Source organism: Harpia harpyja, chromosome 14 (assembly GCF_026419915.1).
Source record: "Harpia harpyja isolate bHarHar1 chromosome 14, bHarHar1 primary haplotype, whole genome shotgun sequence".
Lineage (NCBI taxonomy): Eukaryota > Metazoa > Chordata > Aves > Accipitriformes > Accipitridae > Harpia > Harpia harpyja.
The window spans coordinates 29,431,170-29,454,236 of NC_068953.1; the positions used below are offsets into that span (position 1 = coordinate 29,431,170).

At 40.1% G+C, this 23,067-nt stretch overlaps 1 protein-coding gene across 1 annotated transcript in view; it reads right to left on the reverse strand.

Annotated features, from left to right (window-relative positions):
- The window catches only part of MYO5A (myosin VA), a 106,048-nt gene that overhangs the window by 63,694 nt on the left and 19,287 nt on the right, over nucleotides 1-23,067 (reverse strand). The window contains exons 2-4 of the mRNA XM_052807508.1: nucleotides 21,899-22,009; nucleotides 20,315-20,486; nucleotides 14,472-14,616 (exon numbers count right to left, since the gene is read on the reverse strand). Of these exons, the coding sequence (XP_052663468.1) occupies nucleotides 14,472-14,616; nucleotides 20,315-20,486; nucleotides 21,899-22,009 (428 nt within the window). The remainder of the gene's footprint in view (nucleotides 1-14,471; nucleotides 14,617-20,314; nucleotides 20,487-21,898; nucleotides 22,010-23,067) is intronic.

Here is a 23,067-nt window from a genome sequence, read left to right on the forward strand (position 1 = left end):
AACATCGCCAAGCCCCCAGATAAGAGCACAGCTCCAGCGCGTACTTCGTGTTGCACAAAAACGTAGGCTAAAGGAGCCTCTGGTTACGTTGCGCATCTCCGGGACAGCCAAGGTGGGATTCGCTTAACCGAATAAAGGCATCGGTTGAAGCAGATTTTCCACATTTTGGTAAAAGGAAATAAGTTGAAATGGCTGATTTGAGTGCTGATTTAAATTTAATAGGAAAGCGTTAAGAAGATCAAAGCAACCTAATTTTATGTTCTCAACTTCCATTTAACACATGCGATAGGTGCAAATGACTACAGCACAGTTCACACATTCACATACACCAAGCTGTCAGTCTTGGGGGGGGAAAGTTGTGGGAAAGCGTAACTATTCAGCTTGATACCAGGTTGTGTGTAGTCCAGGTTACAAAGACTGAACCGCCAGAGACGCCAGCCTTGGCCACAGCAAAATGAAAACACCCGCCGATAAGACCTCTTGTTACAGTGGCCATCAAGCCTGCTGCGCACGCTCCTCAGGGAGGTCTGTGGTACCTGGGATGGCTTGCAGTAGCGATGAAGATTTCCAGCTGGGAAAGGAAGAAGAAACGCTCTTGCTTCTTCCCCATTCCCCTCCCACAGTCCACCGGTGGTAGATAGACGTGCACGAGGGACAGCCTGTAGCTCTGCACATCAAGAAGTGGCGTGAGTTATATGGATGCTCATGGTCAAGAAGAGCAGCGGAAGGACGTGGGAGAAGTCCAACCAAACGCATAACATCTAGGCTTAAATGGGACAACCAACAACAAACAATTTTCCTCTCACACAGACAGTTCCTGCAGTGAGCCAAAAACAGAGAACAATTTCTTCATAGGACTGGCATGGGACTGCTCTCTCTCTTATTCCTCCTGCACTCTTTCAAATAGGAAAAAAAAAAACCCAACCCATACCATTCTAAAATATGAAACTTCTGGTCTGATTTCAGGAGCTGCCTAACACAGGAGATGGACAACAACATAACAAGCTTTTCATTTGTAGATCACCAGCTCTTCTTCATGTATTAAATATCATTAAATATATGAAGACTCAGGAAGCTCAAGTCCTACAAAATGCAGCCTCTGATGATTAAGCTTATTTTTAGCTTAGTTCCCGAAGTACAAAAGGCTCTCAGAAAACAAAGTAATGCAACCTCAGTACTACAGAGTTCTGGCAAAACTGTTAACAAAAAACTAACCTCTGTTGCCAAGAGAGGAACACTGAAATAAAGGTGTCTCATTCTAACTGTCACATCCCTGAAGGACATATGTGAAAGCATGGAAAGCGCACGCTGGTTTTGCGGTCCCTCGTCCCTCCTCGGGAGCTCAGGAGCGGTAGGAAATACTAGGCTCTTCAGAGCACTGCAGCGGAGGGAGCTCCATGTTTTCAAAGACAGTAATGAAAAGATGAGGTTGAAATAATTTCTCCTTAAGAATACCGTTGCTAATTAGCCTAGAGTTTCCTTTCCCCACGTCATAAGATACGATTGCTGCCATCTCTTCTGCAATGAGTATGTGTGTTTGCAGCAGCTACGGCAACCATGAGAAACAAAGGGCTCACTCATTGTCTGCAGTGGAGTCCTCTCGCATCGCCCTGCCAGCGCTCCATCCATGCTCAGACCCGCTCTTGTCTTCAAAAGTACATTAGTCCATTGTTTTGCTTTAACACACTGGAGTGACCATCCTCTAGCATATTATTCTTTCTGCTTTTTGGCAGAGAGAAAGGAAAACACAACAAAACACCCAAGATCACACTCGACATTTGAAGAAGGAGAAAGGACAGCATAACACAACACCCCAAACACAACAGCAGCAGGGGATCAGCAGTTACTGCCACAGAGCCAGGGAAGACTTGGCATATAGATGTCCTACCACAGGCAGCAAGATACTTAAGTCTTTCAAAAACGAGGGTGAGGTAGTCCTGCCGGGCAGCTCTGTCAGCTCAGCAGAGGGTTCTTTCATGTCATTAAACTTTAAAGAAACAAAATGTGGTGAGAATTATTTTTAATGGTTTGGTATAAGCAATGGTCCCTCTAAAATACAACCTCTGCTTCTGCCAAATGAAAATTTCATAATCAGGCTGCATTGAAAACAAAACAAAGTAACAAAAAAAGCAAACCAAAACAAAGGAAAAAATTCCCAGAAAACACAAGTAACAACACCCTGAATTCTTTCTCAGGTATAAGTAACACCTTTGGAGTTATTTTTAGTTAAATCATTAGCCCCTAACCTTTGACCTGACATTTTGAGCACTTAACATGTCACCAGTCAGAAAAAAAAGCTATAATTAAAACTTTCACCCAATGAAACAAGTAAGTAGGGCAACAGTGTTATGTGTGACACCACTTCGCAGCCTGATGCCACAATCCATTATCTATGCAATACTTCATCTTCTTGGAGCTTTTTCTCTGAATAAAGCACATAATTAGATGATTTTAAAATTAAGATTACTTCTGAATGGAGGGAAGATTTTAATGATGCTTTTATCAAAGAGAAATGAAGGAAAGCAAGCTGTGAGATGAGAAGGTGGAGGAGTCCTCTTTCACCCAAAGGTGGATAAGGATTGCATCCTAGGATACAGAACTACATTGTAGTGATAAGATACTAAGCCAAATTATCTTGAAAAGAGGTGTTTAACCCCAGTAGACTGAAACAGATTGACTGGGAGCAGTTTACCATTGATGGAAACACAAAGTATTATGTTCAGGCATCAACCAGGATCACATTCAGCTTTTGCCATTTCTGAAAAGTGCAGAAGAATAAAGGAATGACAAAACCAAAATAAAACTTCAGTTTTAAGATGACAGGCCCAAACATTTCACAAGCTGAAATGTGAAATGATAGACTGAGATTGCTTGCAGTAGCAGGGGACTTGATTCAGAAATCTTCCATATCCATTCTCTCAGATCTATACTTTAAGAGTCATGTGAGGCTAACAGCTAGTTCTTGTCAAATAAAAGAACAGTAACACACTATGGAATAAATAATTGATAATTTAAAATAATGTTATCTATCACAAAAATAATGCTGATGTCTAATTTTGAAAGGTAATATTCAGATGCTGTATCCAAGCCATACACAACTCCACTCCTTACAACAAGTAACGGCCATAGAATGAGCAATAAATGTCACTAATTTTTCATATCATAATTCCAGTAAAGGACAGAAACAGATTTGTACATAGGCTGGTAAATTTTAAAGACAATTTTGCTTCACCTACAAAATTCTGTTGACAGGCAGTATGTTTATGAGGAAATTCACTGACAGAGTGCCAAAACAGAATAGATGTAGACTTACCTAACTCCTGGAAGCTTGAGATTACAAACTACATTCCAGCAGGGGGTTTTTTCTGCTTTGAAAAACCATTGCAAAATTCAACACTGAAGATAGCTTCTGCTCAAAGGAGGTTCAGCACTGGGGAAAAAAAGAGTGCTACGAACTGACTTGAGATACCTTACACACAGAAAAGGGTTTTGCAGAATACAAATGAAATGACAATGCACAAGAAACCAGAAAGTGGTTTAAAAAAAAAAAAAATCTTGTTTTCAAGATGTGAAAAAAACCCCTTTGTTGAGGACATGCATATATCTTAATGCAATACTTTTAACAGCATTGGCTACTACTAACTTTAAATTCTATATTTCATAGAAATCTAAGGGAGATGCTTTCAGAAGGGCTCAGAATGAAGGAAACACTACTCCCATGAGGTCACAGCTGTCAGCCGCAGTGGAAGCAAGAGCAAGACTGTCACTGGGCACCTTCAATGCGTACAGAGTACTGCAACAACACTGACTGATCATTGACAGCTGTCATTATCTAAGGCAGCTTTAAACTATTTCAGTTGCCCAATGGAAAAATTAAGGCAAAAAAGAAAAAACAGTGCAAGAAATGAAACATTGAAGTTACTAACATTAAATGCAGAGTTGACAATTTTCAAACAATTTTTATTCCTTAAGATCACTACACCCACTTAAGCTGGTTTCCTCAAAAACCAAAACAGCTTACTGCATCACAGCCATTATTTCCACAGCAAACTGTCCGAACAGATCAGGATAATCAAGACATATAGACTGAAAAATCCCTACAGATATCTGTTTACCTTCTTCCTCTATACCAATATAAAATCCCTCTCTGAAGCAGGAACACTAAAACAGTTAAAAACCTATCCATCAATAAGCATTTCGGAGGGGATTAAAGAAGCCCAGAGCTATTCAATTTGATCATCAAAGCACAACATTGTGTTTGTGGGTTTTTTGCTTCCTATGACTGATGCATTAGATGTATCACTTGATCTTGTCTTTCAGACTCCTGACTCCACAGCAAATAATGTCAAATAGATGTATATAAGCACACACACCACAAAAACATCAGCCTAGGAAAACAAATAAAAGGAACACAGAATTATCAACATCAACCTCAATACTCCTATCAATCCATTCATACCCAAGCCACCAGCACCTCTACCTGGCAAAACTGTATCATTAACAGCTGATTTTAAAAGATTCTGATATGGACTTTGAACTGCTTGCCTGTTGATGAACTACTTCAAAGTTGAGTTCTCTCAATGCCACATAACATAGATGAGATTGGCAGAAAAGACCAGAGTGATATATCCTTAATATAAAATGAAGAGACCAAATAACAGGGCAATTTGATGAGAACAGGAGTAATTACTTTGCCTTTGACCCTAAATCATCTGCGTTTGTTAACCCTGAGGACACTGCCAAGGTGCTGATGTTTTTAAGGAAGCATCTTGTAAGGGTGGTTTGAAGGCCACCACCTTCAGGACATCTTCTCCCCTCACTGCTCCAGTGCTAAGAGGTTTAATTAAATTTACTGCCTTTTTTTTGTGCAGTCGCTACTGGTTTCTTTTCTTCTTTTGGAATAACAGGTTTAGGTTACGGCGAAGGGCACCAACCCCATGGTATATGACAGTTTCCTTTTTTATTTAAATCCGAACAGCACAAACTGCTGCTAAAGGTCTGATCCTGTGATTTCAAACATTGAAATCTCCTACTGCTTCAATGCAAGAACAAGAACACAATAAATATCTTTTATTTAACCTAGCAGCGACAGTCTGGTCTGCTTTATCTCACTGCTGTTCCTCTACTGCAGTTCTGTGGTAATAAGGTAGACTTGTAAGCCTGAAATTGCTTCACGTTTTCAAAACAGTGAATTTTGAATGATCAAAGAACCTAACACAAACTCCCAGGGAAGGAACCTGTGACTCAGGGAACATTTGGGATAGATCCTGTTCTCAGCATACACACATAATTACCACTAACATCAGCGTGCATCATGCCCATCAGAGACAGAAAAGGAACTTAGTGATATGCCATCCTACAGCTGAATTACAGCAGCAGGAAAACCAACTGAAGAAAATAACAACTAATGACATTGTTGAAAGGTCAGATAGGATTCATCCTGAAATGCTAGCATGTTTGAAGTCTTGCTGTACTTCCATTAGCTGCAGCTACTCTGAGAGCCATAGGATTAACCAGGGGCCAACACAAACTTAAGTGACATGTTTTACACCCTACACTATAAAGCAGATTTTGAAACTGTGCAAGGATACACATGCATACATGCAGCTGACATGATTAAGTGTCTCCAGCAATGCAAACATAACTCTGACCTAAGTAAGCATCCTATTTTTTGCAATCAATCTCTCTGCATCCCCATTGCATATTTGTGACAGCATATGACCAAAATAACCTGCAGTATCTACAGTCTAAACATTCACACATCTCTGTATCTGAGAGCATGACTAAACAAATTTGTTTAATAAAGATCAGTTTCCCCCCATGAGGCAGCTATAACAAAAACAAGAGCACAAAAATTTTACCAAATAGCTTCCTCATTGATAAGATGAAATAAAGGAAGTTTACACAATGGGCTGAATATAAGCAACGTGGAAGTGCTAAATATCATTGTAATCACTTTGTATCACTGCTTTATCAATATTCCCAAATAACTTAGAAGTATTGATGTTATAGAAATAGAGAAATACATTTAATACTCCACCCATTCCAAACAGCTTATTCAGTCTTGGAATAATTACCAACGGAAAAGATTTTAAACTCCTTTCTTGTGAAATCCATCAGCTTTCATCAGGTATCAATACAAAGTTAAGAGTTCTCTGTAGTATCGAATGTTTTGTGAGCTTCACAGAAAGCAGCTTGATTAACTTAACAAGAAATTTAGGAAGCAACTTCCCAGCTGCAGAAGGCCAGCCCCAGTAGGCTAAAGGGAGCACTGTTTTCAAGGGACTGGGCATCTTCCAACATAGGAAAGAGGATGCATAGCAGATGAATGCAGGGAAAAGAATAAAGCAACAGGAGGACAAATCCATGGTATAAGATGAAATTATAAGGTTTTGCACAACTCATCTGAAGGCTCACTAAATAGGTCTGACTTCAATAAATGTTGAAATAAATAGAGTGTTTCCTAAAAATACCAGTGATTGTAAACTTGAAGCCAAAATACGTCCATATTTTTTTTCCTAGACCACTCTTCTTTTTTCAGCACGAAATGTGGTTTGGGAGAGCTACAAGGATTTTTTCTGCAGAGCTCACCAGCCTGTGCTCTTCCCAACACCTGCCCTCCCCAGTCCCATCAGGGTAGGTCCCACGTTCACTCTTTGGCAATCGTGCTCCACTTTGGTGTGACGCTTCCATTGTTACAGTTATTTGCTTTTCTAAAAGACCATAATTGCTTTTTATACTTACCCTAAAATGAAAGGCAGCTCTAAACCACCCCCCAGCCCTGGAAGGTTTAACACGAGTCAGTGCAATATATTTAGCTTCACCTTTGCCTAAGTGCGGTGTTGTGTGGCAGCAAACAAGGCTGTACATGTTTAACAGCACTCGTTCAGTGCAAAGGCCTTTGAAATTCAGCCCAGGGTGTGCAGCATCTGTTAGAAGCCATTATAAAAACTGGCAACTCTACAAACCCAGGATTTGCTTTTCAAATAGAAGTCATTGGACTGTTCAATAAGTAAATAAATAAGAATTCATTCAGCAGTTTTCCAATGCCCTCGGACTGATCGAGAACAGCAGCAGGCAGGTCCGGGCAGCCTTCCCGGCACCTCTCACATCAAGGGCAGGAGGCAACATCTTGCCCTTCGCCAGCCTTCTGAACAAACTATTTTAATCACAAAGTTCTCTGCAGCCTTAAGTAAGTTCTGTTAGCCCCTGTTTCTGGATTTGGCTCTTGGCCTCCTTAACGTGGGAAAGCACCCCGTTTTGTCCTCTTACTTTCCAGCTGCTTCCTCTAGCCCACATAACACGAGCGCATCTTTCCATTCCCTTTACGGAGCTGCTGAGCCCCTTTCCCCGGGAGGTCACCTTCCTCTGGAGAAGTCTCCCCTGCAACCAGGCAGCACCGATAAATGCCAGCCCAGTGCTCTACCTTCACCTGTATCGCAGGAAATCCCTTTTCCCTCATTTTTAAAGTTTCCTTCTTGCAGTGCTCCTTTGCACAGTAGGCACAGCCCCTCCTTCCCCGTGGAGCTACATCATCCTGGCACTCCCCCTGCTGAAGCCTCCAAATTCACTTGCATTGGCACATCCCAAAAGGTGCGGCCTGACACAGATAATTATTTTTTCCACCCTCAAAGGGCTGTTGTGTGGATTAACAAGGTAACTTTTGTAAAACACCCAGAATGTGTAAAGTGCTACGTAGGCGCTAAGGATTATTATTAGAGACTAAAGTGCTTTGAACTATTCTGTGGCGATGCGATGGGGTGGCGGGGGACGGAAAAAAAAAGAAAAAGTGAGTTACTAGTGCTATGCCCCAGGAGCAAGCATCACTTCTTGTGCAGAAAAGCCAGCCAGCCACATTTCTTGGTCTGTTCCACCTGCACACCCTGTACCTATCAGTTATTTTGACTATCTGGATCTAACATGCTCTGACCTGACACATCCTGGTCTTCACAGATGCCACGCGTTAACAATTCAGAGAATTGTTCAGCTGCACTTTGAGCCACAACAATTGCTCCCAACTAAGCACTAAATTAATTCTTTGTAAAATCATTCATTTTTAATAGGCATGAAACACTAGTCCAACAAACCATGCTCTTTAACCACATTTCTAAATATACTTCCAGTATAACTGGTTTTTTAAGCCTAACAGCATTTCTCACTGACATCTTCCTTAGTTGCTGGAGAAAAAGAGGATGTTCTGAGCACAGGACTGGGGGCTGGAAGTTCAGCGCCTGGGGCCAGCTCTGGCCTGATCCAGGCATGGGCACAGCATACCATCTCTGCCTTACTTGTCTCCTATACAAGCAGAAATTGATATACCCTTATTAGAGGAGACGTTGGTGAATGCTTGTAGAGTGCCTGGAACACATGAAGCTTTCCGTGAAAGCAAACGTTATTATACAATATACATTACCTGGCACAGAGACCCCTTAATGCTGCAGGAAATGAAGGCATGCAAAATACAGCATGTTAATTTTCGTACATTGAAAACATACTAGCTTTGGGAGAATGTTACCGGGAAACCCATTTAACAGCTGCACTATCAATTACATATTCTATTCTCACATATTTTATTGTCAAGCTGGTGTGATCAAGTCAGCAGACAGTGGACCAGGATTTTCGATTCAGGAGCTCTATGCCCTGCTTTTGCCGCCTTGGTAAACTCGCCAAAGTTGCTCTCCCACTCCCCATGTCTGTTTCAACTTACAAAATGGAAATAACAATACTGATCTCTTCTGTAGAGGACTTTGAGATCTGCTCACGGGAAGTGCCAAACGAAGGTGAAATATTACTATTACACAAAACCTGAATTCTCTTGAGTCTGTTCTGGCTGCAAACTCAGCCACTCTGAAACATCTCAAGTTCTTAAGCATCTTTTGGTCCTCTTCAACAACAGCTTGGTAAAAACGTTCTGCAATACTCTCAAAACCAGCAGGTGTATTTTGGGGTTTTTTTTAAACTAGCAAATCGCACCACTTGCCATTTTAATTGTACCCAGGAAACACAGCTCTTGACTGTAAAAATGGCAAAAGGTGAAAAGATAATGAATTGACGGTAACATCTCTCGACACATACAAATGAAGAAAACCGAGGTCAGCACATGCTGCAAAATCATGACAGATTGCACTCCAGAGGAGCACAAAGATGAGCCAGCACTATGAAACTGATTTATCTAGGGATTAGTCAGAGGTCACTCCTGCAATAGTTTAGGAAAGCTCATTGCTTAGCTACCAGCAGGACACCTCACATGAACTCTAGCTTCCAGCTACGACCATATTTAACCCTTTTGTTGCCTAAAAATAATCAATGCTGAGACAAGTAGGTCCCTGATGTTACGTCGAGTACCCCGTCTGCTGTCTTGTACCCGTAACATCACAAAATGTCAGACCCAAAGTATAAGAGACTATTCCAAAACAGTCCGTTCTCGCCAGAAAGGACAATTTCCCTTTTCATTCTAACTTTAACGACAGATCCCCAAAAGTACCATCTCTTTTCAAGATAAGTATTTCATTTAAAAAGTCATGTGTCAAAGCCGTAAGTCAAAGAAGGCTGTTGTATGTTTGTACAGTACCACCACAGCAGGCTCTCATTTCATAACTGGATGCAGATCCATCATGGGTTGTTAATCACTCCCCTCCTGACTTCTGCCAGGGGAGAACAGAGTATCCATCTATCACTCGGAAGCAAAGAAGCAGCTGATCAAACATGCATTTTTATAAGAGGACATCATCTTGGGATGCCTGGGATAACTGGAGACTGTCAGTCAAGGTGCTTTCAAAACACCTACTCAACAGCTCACCAAGCTTCCTTTTGAACAAAAAGCAACAGAAGAAAATCTTCCTGTACCTGAGAGCCATCAGACACATGCCAAAAATCTGACAAAACAGAGAAGCAGCCTGCTTATTAAAGGTAATTTAATGAATAGGATACACACTGACATTGAATAAATCATTATACTTTGTCCAAACAGAAAAAGCAAAACTTTGGAGACTGAGGCTTTAAACACTGTTGCTTTCCATCCTGGTATTCATGGAGTTTTATACGGATCTCATCAGTATGTAATTCTGTTTGCAAATGTTACTTTCAACTTCCACTTTGCTAGACGACTTTACTAATTAATCAGAAGGAAATCTCCAAGTTGATTCATTAAATTGAAAAGCACTGAACTCTGCTGTATCTGTCATCAACCACAGGTAGGTTGGAACAAACCAGACCAACAAAGTGCTGATTAAAAAAAACATTATCTTAATTACTGCAGTATACCCTTACTAGGCAGGGGAAGGGATCCTGTGTAAGAGTGATTTAGAACTTCTTTCCCCAATAGTGTTAAGAAACTGATAATCATAAGTCTCATACATTAATGCAATTCTTAACAGTTTCAAGAGTATAATCATCAACACCTCCTCTTATTGCAAACCATACAGTTAAAAATGGAGTCTTCTACTGATCATTACAAAGAAAATGAGCTGCACCTGCTGATCGTTATGATTCCTACTGAAGATGTAATGCGCTCAAAAAAAATAAAACCAAATACTTGCCAACTGATGCTTTGCCTCAATTTTCACAGTTACCACGTAATTGTGAAGACCGAACTTCTTTTTTGTTAATAATTTGGAAATGCTGACTTACAAAAGTGGTATGAATTGCAGTTCAAAGGGTTCAACAGATGCAAATGCCCACACGCTGACGTTGTGGTTTATATTTCTGAGACAAAAATAAGTTCTTCAATAATAATTCACCTCCTTTGAAATCGCTCGTCTGCCTTAAACCTTGTCCCGAACCTGTATACGTTTGCTCAAATGGAGCGAGCTATCCATGAACAATACATTGCCTATCCGTGAGAAGAGAGAGACCTCTGAGCGCAGGTCCCAGCTCTTTCCAAAAGCACAGCTTGTTACAGCTGTTCCTTCAGGAGCGCGGCAGCCCCCAAACCGCTCTGCAAGAAGCCCTGTGGCGGGGGGAGCCCCTCGGACAGGTCCCCATCGGAGCTGGGACACGCTCACAGGTGGATCTCTGCCCGCTCGGACAGAGGAAGAGATCTGCTCTGCAACCCTTCCTTACACCTGCGGTCCCGAGGATCATACAACCCAAACCAATAAAGTTGTTGGTAAGTTTGAGGCGTACATAACCCTAAGTCTAACGCAATTTAAATGCAGTTGTAAAACTAGTTCATTGCTTATTTTGGGCACGGCAGAGGAAAGGTGTCAGAAATGAAGCCGTCTGTGCAGAGGAGTGGTAGGAGATGGAGAGAGAAAAGGTAAAGGCACAAAGATACAGATGAGGAGGAGGGAATAGAAGGGGAGAGCGGAGGAGGGGCAGGGAAAAGAAAAAAAAAGAAATAATAATCCAAAATGAGATTAGCCTTAAAAGAGCTGTGCACATTTTCCTGTGCTGAAAAAGACAAGAAGCTACTGAGCAAACAGTAATCACTTATTTATTGCCAGCTATGGATAAAAACGAGCCATATTCCTTTTCACTAACCCTCCACTGGAAACTGGTGACAGAACTGCTGTTTAAAGAGGAAATAATGGATGCCTAAATGGGCACACCACTTCACAGCCCATACATACCACACCATTTGGCTCTCTATGCAGAAAATTTCACACGCGAAGGTATCTTTATGTGCTGCTTTATACTGCAATTAACCCCAAACAGTTGCTGAATATCACTTTTCATGCGCAAGCCAGATGTGAGCTCCATCCCTGTCATTCCAGCAGCCAACATTTTTGCACTGTATTTTTTCTGAAGACGCAATGCAAATATTTAGTGTACAATCACTAGCTTTCCTGATTGCTGTCATGGGGCACTTTCTTTGGCTGAAGAAGACCACAGAGATCATTTAGTTACAACCATGCACATAGAAGGAGTTTCTCAGCCACAGCAGATGAAGTAATGAAGCTGGCAAGAATGAATTCTAAATCATTAAATTATAAATTAACATGAAGACTTAAGGAGTAAATATTTAGAAGAGCTCACTGAAGCCTTATGCATAGGAGCATGTCGAGCATCATGACTAATTACTCGAGTGATCATTTAAACATGGAGTTAGGAAAGATTAGAAACAACAGAAAAATAAACCTCACCAATTACATGCATAAATATAGATTAATGCCATATGAGTAGCTACCATATGAATATTCAATGCAATTATTAAAGCGTTAATGAAACAGTCACAGACAATCTGATTTTCATTTTTAAATAACCAGCTACAGAAATGTAAATCTGCACATTTTTTTCTTTAACGTCATAATCCAGGACTAAAAGGTGATTTGGTCAGAGTGTAGAAAGTATCACTGAAGTTAAAGGGCAGGACAACTGATTAAGGAATTGGAAACAGCATTAGAAAACTAAATTCAATGAGCAAACCCAGTATGTCCAAATCACAGAAAAAGTTCTTAAAAACAAACAAGCCAAAAAAAAAAAAAGAGAGAAAAGGAAATAAACATTGGGAAACTAAATAAACAATGAAATTGTTAATTCAGGGTAGAGGAATTTTTTTCATTCTCATTGTGTGTTCAGATTTCATTTTGCACCTATGGAAGTACTGTCAGTTATTCATAAAAGAATAACAAATTTTTTATAACGTTGTAGACACACAAATGAATTAATTCATTAATGCAAAAGGATTATTTCAGATCATTTCCATGCTTCTATAATTTCTCATCATTTGTTTCAAGAAGGAACTTCTACCGCATCTTATTTGTTGTTATTCAGGACAGCACAATTGCTGGAGGGCGTAGTGAGAGCTGAAGAGCATGCAATTAACACAAAAAGGGAAAACCATAGCAGAAACTCTAGCCAAAATCTCAGCCCCCTCAGTCTTCCTCTGACAGCAGAGAATGCAGATGGTGGCAGATAGAAGTCTCCACTGCACAGTCTTCAGCTAACAAGCACACAGAATATAGGTGATCCAGCAATTTGAAATTTCAACACAGGTAAGAGGTAAGCCTGCTTCAGACAGTGGTTACAGGCAGCCAGTGGAGAGAGATCCCCCTCCACTCTCTTTCTTCCACTGGTTAATATTAAGAACAAAAACTCTGGGAATTTGGATTACAACCATCACTGACATATAATTGCAGCTCACTGTACTGTGCCTCAGATGTAAAATAACGCTAATAAATTCTTGTTTTGTAGAGCTTTTAGAGGGACTTGAGTAGCAAGTCTGTTTAAAACAACAGGGATCTAGATTTAAACCAACAGCGATCTAGACTGAAAGAGCCACAATGCAGATGTGACTGTTGTAACACACAGTTTTGCCTTTATACTCCCATAATAGATTGTATGTCTATTTTCTTAGCAGAAAGTGAGGCGAATACCTCTGCCATTCAGCAGTGCAGATGTAGAGTATTTTTGAATCATTGGCTATTTTGCAATTACCCTAAGTCATGAAATGTTGCACTGTACCATACCGTTTTCTTTTGAAATCACCATATTCACGTACGCAGCTGACTTAACTTCACAGCGTATGGAGCATTTTATTCATTCTAGCTCTCATATGGATTCTTAAATGAACAGATAGCTAATTTCAAAGATGAACACTTCATCATTTTCAAGCCATTCTCCCCTTGCCTCCCCCTCCCGCAGTACGGCTTGAGGGCCATCGCAATTTATCCAGAGCCCTGCCACTGGTTTACTTGATTAATTTGATCATGGGCTGTATTGTCAACACAGAAAACTGATTCAATAGCTCGCAGCTAACCAATGAGGATACCAGGGACCATCTTGTCAACCAAAGACCACACAGTAGCCCAAAAGATCTTTATCCTAGAAACAAAATATTTCAAAAGCTCCTCAAATTGGCAGGCTCTTGGGGTGAAGGGGAAGAAGTTTCTAATAACCACTCACCTTGGGTGACAAGTTCATTTTCATGCAATACTTAAAGAAATGAGGATTTCCTGCGCAGCTGTTACAGTGACCTTAGAGACGCTGTTTTCACATGCTTTATGCAATCGTCCCTCTGCTCCCTCTTAATTCTAGTCAACAACCGCCACAGGCAGATTATGTAGCTGGGACTTGACTGACATGACTAGGAGCCTATAATAGCACTCATAAGCCAAGTGATTTTTTTTCTGTTGTCAGTATCATATATAAATACAAAACAGTTAAGAATTTGGCACTTTTCTCTTTAAAAATCCACTGATGATTAAAAAGTATCTCCACATTTTGCTAATCAAATCAAAACAACATAATCTTCTAAAGCACTAGGCTAATTTTAGACCTACATATTGACAAGATCTGTAGTTATTCCTGTTACCTGTCAGTGGCCATGATCTCTATGGCATTCATAATGCTTTACTGTTCGCTAACTTAAGCAACTTATCCTCTTGTGAAACGTACTAAAACGGTCGATAAAAGACCGATCTTGCAAAATATTTCATGAGCTATAAGTTAAAGAGAAGGCCATCGGCCAGAAATTTTAAGTCTTATTCCTTTTAGAAAAACAATGAATTCAAGACTCATGGTCTACAAACCTGGCCATCTGCTTATACGCTTCTTCAGCCACCGCAAAGATATGTGGATCCATATCCCCCATATTTTGGCCACTGTACGCATTGATGATATCTTCGCCATAGATAGGCAGTTGTTCATAAGGATTTATGGCCACTAAGACAATACCTACAAAGGAAATGAAACAAAAGGAATTATTAATAGCTGTTTCAAAATAAAACAAACCAAAAAATGGCTTTAACACCAACTATTGTTTTAAAATTTCTAAAAATACTAACTAGAGAAGAATAAGGACCTGATATTACTGCCTTCAACAGATACTTATTCTGACCACGGTTTTGTGTACAAAAAGTATCAGAAGAGTTTACTTCTACCCTGCTTTAGGAAACACATCAGGGACAACTTTTTACTTTTTCTCTCTATCTGCCTTTTCTAAAGTTAGCATGCACAAAACAACCAGATTCAGAGCGTGTCGACTTGAAATACCACCTGCTCAGTGCAGTAAACCAATGAACGTGCATTGTACTTCCCAGTGTTTTACTGTGAATTACAAATGTTAATGTGATTTGTGAATTATAAGTACTACATGGCTTCGCTGACTGTCAGTTTAGATATGTGAAGTGTGTTAACCCTTCAGCCGTTATGCTGCGGCCAGGAATAACACCTTCAGTTTTTGTAACAAGCAACAAAGTAGAGTCATGGTGTAATTTGGATTCCAGGGCATCTCTGCCAGTCAAGGGGATCAAAAAAAAAAATACATGTAGACATATTTCGTAGGGCTGATACACAGCAGTACACATGTCAGGAAATTAAGTAATTACAACTCTGGAAGGCACCATAAACCCCTCATCTCATACATCTGTGTATAACTACTTACACCTTCCATTTTCTAGTTTTTCCACCCAGTTAAACACGTATCTGTCTTTTTTAATACCACTTATTACTACAGTATTTCTAAAGTCATGCCATCCTTTTACTCTCCCCACGCAGGAAAACAGTCTTACTCCATACATCCTTCCTAGCCACGAAGTGAGATCTCAAATGCTTTTGGTACGATTTTCTTTTTCATGAGAAACTAGGATTGCTCTGCCCACAGGGATGATTTGACAAAGATTACTTATACCTTTCTCTCCTGCAGCATTTACAATGGGTAGGGAACACTTATTTGCTCCGTGCAGGGGTGAAAACACTGATCACTGCCATGGGAGACCCAGCCGTGTCAGGCAAACTGTGCTCTCTTGACATGGCAATTCCTCCTCACCTTGACAATGTGATAAGGGGAAAAAAAAAGAAACTCTAATTTTAACTGTGGCCATTTAAAAAATATAATTTCTTCTTACATATGTACTTTGGTGCCTAGAAGCGACAATGCAGGTACAGATGGCTGCACAGCGACTATAGCAAGCATGCTACACACGCCCCTTGGACAAACCAACCCTGAAGAACCTGCACCAGAAGCGTTTCCACAGCACTCAACTCACTTCTATATGTGCTCAGAAATTCACACATGCACACACACAGACTTCCTCAGTGCAGATCCCAGCCCTCTGCCCTGTGCAGCTTACAGTGTTGTGCTGTCTATCTAAGAAATTTTCCATGGAAAAGCTGGGAGAAGGGAAGTGAAAGCATCCACAGTCTGGCACTGCTACTGGAAGCATCATCCCATTTTTAAATCCTGTCATGCATTTTTAGATCAAGCACAAACCACAGCAAAAACATTAAACAACAGTAGAATATCTTTCACGAAGAGATCCGAGAGACCTCAATCTATTTCCTCAAGTATATGGCAAGTTTTATGTCTAGACACACCCATGTAAGTCAGTGTTTTTCCATCAGCCGTGACTTCACTAAAATGACTCAGGAGCTCGAGTGAAAAGTCTCTATAAAAATTTATGCCAACTTCTAACGCTGTAGTGATGAGCCAAAAAATAAGAGGGGTGTTAAAGAGGGGAAGGGACCTTAGTACTAGCAGATTCAAGGAATATTTTCAGTGTCAGTTTTTAACATCTGCCCTTTGTAACTGTGAAAAAGTAGTAAAAAGTTAAGTAAGGCCACGCTGCCGAGCTGAGCCTCCCAGGCTTGCAAGTCTCATCAAAGAGGCATTAAAAAAAAGCTGTGTGAGACTTCAGACAATTCCCTCCTGCTTTTGGCTACGTTGGCAAAAATAAACCGTTGAATTCAAAACAAGCAGCCCCATGACAAGTCTCCAGCATAGTAAATCACTAAACTTCAGTAGCAATCTGCAAAATCAACAAGCAACTACCATCTGGAAATACCCAAACCAAGTGAGTTAGGAATTACATGCTTTCTATGGAACTTTTAAATCTGTCTCACAGGACTATAATCCAGATTAATTTACATATAACTTCTCTTTATCTCCACTAAATCATATTGCTATTTTAAGAAATATCATGGCCTTTCCCAAATCAGATTTATGTGTGTTTTCATTCCTACAATTCCACTAAATTGAACTCTGGCTACTCTTTTTGCCATTCTTCTTATATACACCCAAAATAAGTGTATCTAATTCTTTTATCTTGAACATATTCACCCATGTGCGGACAAACTGGATATTAACATAGTTTATTAATTTAAATTAAAGTTTGCTCTCCTGCAGAGCAGGCAGTACTTTATACATCTGAACTAACCAGCAATATTCATTGAGTTTTCATCACAGCCATAGCAGTTTTCCCACGTAAGCATTCAAATTTTCCTTTGTAACTTTTCAACTTCCTTCATTAATTCTTCATTTCATATTCCCAACAGTAAAGCAAAGTTATAAATCACCTCTGAATTGCTGGCGAAAGGCTGACTTGAAACTAAGAAATGAGGACGTTTTCTGTTTAAAAGTTTGGATTACTTCAAAGTGAAATTTTAAATCATTTAATATCCATTTGACATATTACACTAAGACAGCATGGTTTGAATTAACTTCTAGGGCCGTGGACATCCATCCGTCCCAGTTCTAGTTCTGCTGGTTGAGAACAATGTTACCGTAATTTACGTGGTGGATTAAAGTGTTTTAATCTCCTTCAGGCTAAATCAGCTGGGTTGACTCTAACCACCTTCACGGGGTATTTAAACTAACCTGGCTAATGTGCGAGTCAGATTAAGGAGGCAAATACAGTTCCTTCCACAGGCAGAGCTCTAAGGCAATAATCTCTGCAGAGGGGAAGTAACTTGTACTCAGGATGGGAACTGATAGAGCAGTTTGAAAGGTCAATGCTCGTGGCCAAAGGATCACGTTTTTAAAGGCCGACACGCCAACTCTATTTTCCTTGGCTTATAACGTACCTATGCCTACATCCCAAGCTAATAAATCCACAACATACTGCATTCCTCAGGTCACCAGACAGCGTTAAACCTCCTTCACCCGGACTCTGACCACTGGGAATCCCCACCCTACTGGATCCATGTTTCCAATAAACCCACATGCAGCTCCCAGAATCATCGCTTCAGTCTTGTTTGGAAGCAAAATAGCCGACCAAGCTCCGCCATCCCAGGCCCTTTGGCAGACCCGTCCATGAAGACCTAAAGGCCTTCCAGCCATATGAGAAACTATAAAACCAGCCAAACCCACAACTAAAGCTGCACTCGAGAAAACATGAAAACAACATGCTTTCCCAAACACAGCAAAACAAAACTAGCAGACAGCACTTTCCTTTTGAAAGCCTCTTAAATGATGCTGAACACAGCACATGTCTGCAAGCAGCCGAAACACAAACTGAGCAGGCTGTCTTACAGGAGGGGTATGGTGGTATCAGTAGGCATGGGACCACGAAACTCAGACTGAAAACCCCTCACAAGCTCAGGCCATGAGACTCCAGTCGCACAAATGCCCTTTCACACAACGTTCCCCCATCAAGAGCTTTGTCGTGGGGGCACTAGAGAGAGAAACACAGGCAATGTCTAAACTGGGGGAACTGCGGTGGTCCCAGTGCCGGGACCACAACATGCACCCTCAGCAGGGGTCACCCGGAGAGGCTGTGGTATCTCCATCACTGGAGACGCTCAAATACTCAGATGCTTTGACTGGTCCAAGCCCTGAGCAGCCTGGTCTGGTCAGACCTGTTTTAAGTAGGGAGCTTCACTGAAGACTTCCAGAGGTCTCTTCCAACCTAAATTATTCTGTGCCTCTTGTCATGCTCTGACTGCGTGATGGGATGAGACATGGGTATGAATCATCTCCCACTCCTACGGGAATGAAGGCTGGCTGCAAGCAGAGGGTGGCAAAGCCTGATTCAGTCCCCCATGGTCTGGACGCTGCTGAGAGCAGGACTGGGAGCAGAGGCACTCTGCTGAACATCCGCAGATTAGGAATAGCCGGAGTGAGCAAAATGTGGTGGGACATTAATGCCTGCAGTCTGTCCATCACAACGTGTTTAACGTGCTGGTTGCCTTAGGTCTCCATACCCATCGCTATGGGTGGAGCTGTAACAGTGACCAGACGAGGGAAAACCTGACCCTTGGCATATTCCACATGCAGACCAGGACAGGACAATGCCTTCAGCTGCAAAACACAAATTCCTGCTTCAGACGATTAGCTGATATCTGTCAAGGGCCGCCTTGCAACATGACTTCCCCACTCTATAGTTTGCAAAACAGTGCAAAGTACAATGAAATTATAAACAGCAACTCTAAACATCAAGAAGGCTCAGTATACTCTGGCTTGCGATACAAAGAACTGGGACTATCCTACAAAAGTCTGATTAGAGACAAAGTTAAATTACATATTAAAAAGAAATCATGGGGCACATGTTCTGCGGGCATATAGTGGGCTACAATGAATATGCAAATGATAATTCGACTACACGTACTGGTAAAATGTGTCTTTGACTTAATCAGACAATTATGAGAAGGAAATTTTCAATATCTGGTTTCTAGCAATCACATCTTCATATTGTGTTTTGTTTTACTGAGCTTAAAATGTAAAAAATCCACTAATGACTTAAGCCGTTTCTTATGCACTAGCACAATGTCCAAAGTACAGATAAACTAGATAAATATTTGAAAAATTTACAGTTTATGTATATTGAAAGGATGTATTAAAAGTTAGCAATGTATTTTGACTAAACACTGAGATTTAAAATAAACACATGAACATAGAGAAAAAAGCCCAGAAGCAAGAAATCTAAATTTTAAGCCTAAACTATCTCACAATGTTTCTTTGAAATAGACCACTCAGCTGCAATTCTGCACTTATGAAGTGGTCATTAAAGTAACTTCCCCCCATTCTGGCCATCTGAAAATATCACAGGCAATTACAACTTCGGGTAACCTCTACTGTGAGTTAAATGGTATTTTTAAAACCAAGATTGTACCTAATTGTGATCGGACAAGCATTGGCTCATGCACTGTTACAAATTCACTCCTATAGTTGCACTGATTGGAAAACATGAAAAAGAAAATAAACTGGTAACTTCCATACAGAGATGGAGGAGCTCAATGCAGCGGTAGGCAATCACAGCTGGGCGATAAATCCACCAAACAGCAAGGCGAGCCTCCTGCATCTGCACCGTGTGAAGCCCTCCTCCAGCCCATGCCCATCTAAGCAAGCCTAAGGAAAACACCAACCAGCCAGGAATCCCACTGGCAAGCTAAAATTGCTGAATACCCATTTTATAAACAGAGTCCTTTGGGAAGCTAGAGGAACACACAGTGAACTCAATTTTCTCTGAACCTTAACACTTTCAAGTCTACCTGATGCACTTAACGACCACAAACATAGGGACTTTCATAAGAATAGCCCAACATGCTCAATCATTAAATGACTTTAACTTAAAGGCAGACGTATCAATAATTAACTTTCCTTTTCCTGTCTAGGGCATTCCCTATAAAAATTATGGTATGAAAAGACAGTACTTGCCACAATAGGTATAGATTAATTTAGAGTCTATAAATCGAACTTTGAGGTTGTGTAAAACGGCAGGTTCATGGAGATAACTGAGTGCTGTGAGGTCATTTTCACCAACAAGTATGTCAGGGTTTCGCAAGGGCGGGAGTTCCTTCGTCTTCGGATCTAGGCAATATTCTAGGTCCTGAAAATCAAATGGAAACATGTTGAAAGAGCTGGTGTTTAGGTTTCCTCATTCAGTCCCTCCAACCGTTCTTCCCAGCAAAACATGCCCAAGTTACAAAAACACAATGCAAGATTTAAATTATGTGGTGATTTGAGTTAGCAGTTCTTTCTCCAAAAAAGTCATTTAAAATTTCCCAAAAGTGTTTTCTATATGCATAACAGGCAACCATGAAGAGATATCATCCTTTTAGACTATTACTTAAGCAAACTCCTTGATTTTGCTGCCAAATCTTTTTATTAAATAGAACAAAATATATTATATCATAAATCTAACCATTTTTTCCACATTATTTTTTTCTTGAGCAGAACAGACAGAGGAAGCAGATTCCCATCAGTCTGTAGTCACCTTCATACACAGTAATACGAGATGAGAATGTTGGCAGAATGCCATGAAGAACACATAAACTGAAAAAAATGCCACTTACAATTTTTGCAGATATAAATTAATCTCTAACATAGATGTTTTAATTGCATCTTTCTCTAGACCTAAATCGCTTCATTTACCTGCTAACACCCCCATTCTACTCCAAGGAATGTGCAAGTGTGCAGCATCACGCCACAGCCTGGAATACATGGCGGGAAAATTTATCTTGTCAGATTAAAAAGGTTGTACTCATCTTGCCATATGAGAATTGTGAGTGAGTCAAAGACTGAAATTCATTCAAGTAAGATATTTTATTTAGAAGCTATTCTATATAGATAATCTGTTCTTTTTACTTCATTGCTATGTAGGCCTCTACATGAAAGTAAGATCTAAGCTGCCCACTTGTAAGAAAAAAAAGAAATTAAAAATAAATATTTGACCAACTGTAGTAGAACTTTATTTTCCATTAGAAGATCTGAGAAATCACCATCATTATATGTTAAAATCAAATAATCATTTAACTGGCATGAAAAAAACGAACAGGCCTTCACTAGAAGGATGTGAGCTCTTCATAGACACGTCATCATTTCTCTACACCATATACAGCATGATTTTCATAACACCCTTAATCCTTGCCCCTTTTTACCTTTATTAATCTTCTGATGGTTATGCTCAACTTAAAAGTCACAGTTCTTTCTCTACAACGCTGTTCTCCTAGCAACACTGTTCTCACTGGAGTATCAAACCGGGGTTATAGGTTTAACAGCATAAGTATAAAAGCAACAAATTTTTTATTTTATTTGTTTTAAAAATCAGGCAAAATGGATTTTTGTAACTAAACAGCGTAATTTGTCACACCCAAAAAATACTACTGAAAGTCAGTGGACAAGAATAATTGCACATACATAAATACAGATATATTTTGATGGCACAGCTTCCTGCGTTAGATACATCAGTCTCCGGTCACGAACAAGAACAATCAGCTTCCAAACAATATGCAGACCTACCTTGCCCTCCTCAAGTCGAAGCTGGAGGACTTTATCTCCAGGTTTATAATCTTTGAGAAGTTCTGCTGACTTCCAGACCTCCTCTGGATCAGGGATCCAAACCCTGGCATACTGCAAGACAGTAACAACAGCAAAAGATCAGTGACTTCTTGTTGCAATATAGTTAGATCATCAATATACACGTCACCAAAACCGTTTTTTTCTTTTTTTAAATACATGTTTAACAGCCAAACCCTTAAGCAAGAGACAAGTTAATTAGTATGTCTGAGGTAAGTTATTCTATTGATAAAAGGCTACATGAGCTTAATTTTATTGCCTACACAGAAAGAAAAAGGCATTTCCCGTGCAAAATAATGTTTCAAGATACACCTTCAATCCTGAAAATCTACAAAGAAAAAAATCTGTGTTTTCAGAGAGATCAAAAACTTGGCTATCAAAAAAATTACTTGGAGTAACTCTTCTGAGTAGGTTCTAAATGCATTTGCAGCATAACACTATATAGCTTTTTTTTGCCTTTTTTTTTCCCCCTGAGAGAACACTTTGGCACATCTGTGTTAATTCAGGCAAAGCTACCTGATCTCAAGTATTAAAAGCTTTTTCCTTTGAAATTGCAAATAGGGCAAGTTTAACACGGATTATCTCCAGAATGCCAAAAGAAAAAAAACTGAAAAGATTTGGTTGAAAAGGCCTCCAAATAATAGAAAAAAACCCCACAAACCAGCATTCCCACTAATGACCATTGTCACACAAACTTTATTCATAAAGTAACCCAGAACAAACATATGACTTTTTTTCAAAAACAGAAAGAATATTCATATTTTTAAATGAGTGAAGATATAATGGTTATCTCATATTCAAGAATCAATTAAAGGTGTACGGAAACCATCTAGTAACTTACACAGTTGCATGTACATGCAAATATGTACATATGAAAAGAGCTCTTGAGTAACACAAGGAAAAGGCTATGACATTTTCAATATATTAAAGCTTCTGAACTGATGCTCTTGCAATGCCTAGAGAGCACTGAGATCATCCCACACCCATCACCTTTGCAAACAAACCAGCTTCTTGGCTTCAGAGGTGCAGCCATGTTGCAAAACATTCTCAATCCACTAAATTATTTCAAAATAACTGTAACGTATTTGTCAAAGCACAGCATTTGATGGCAG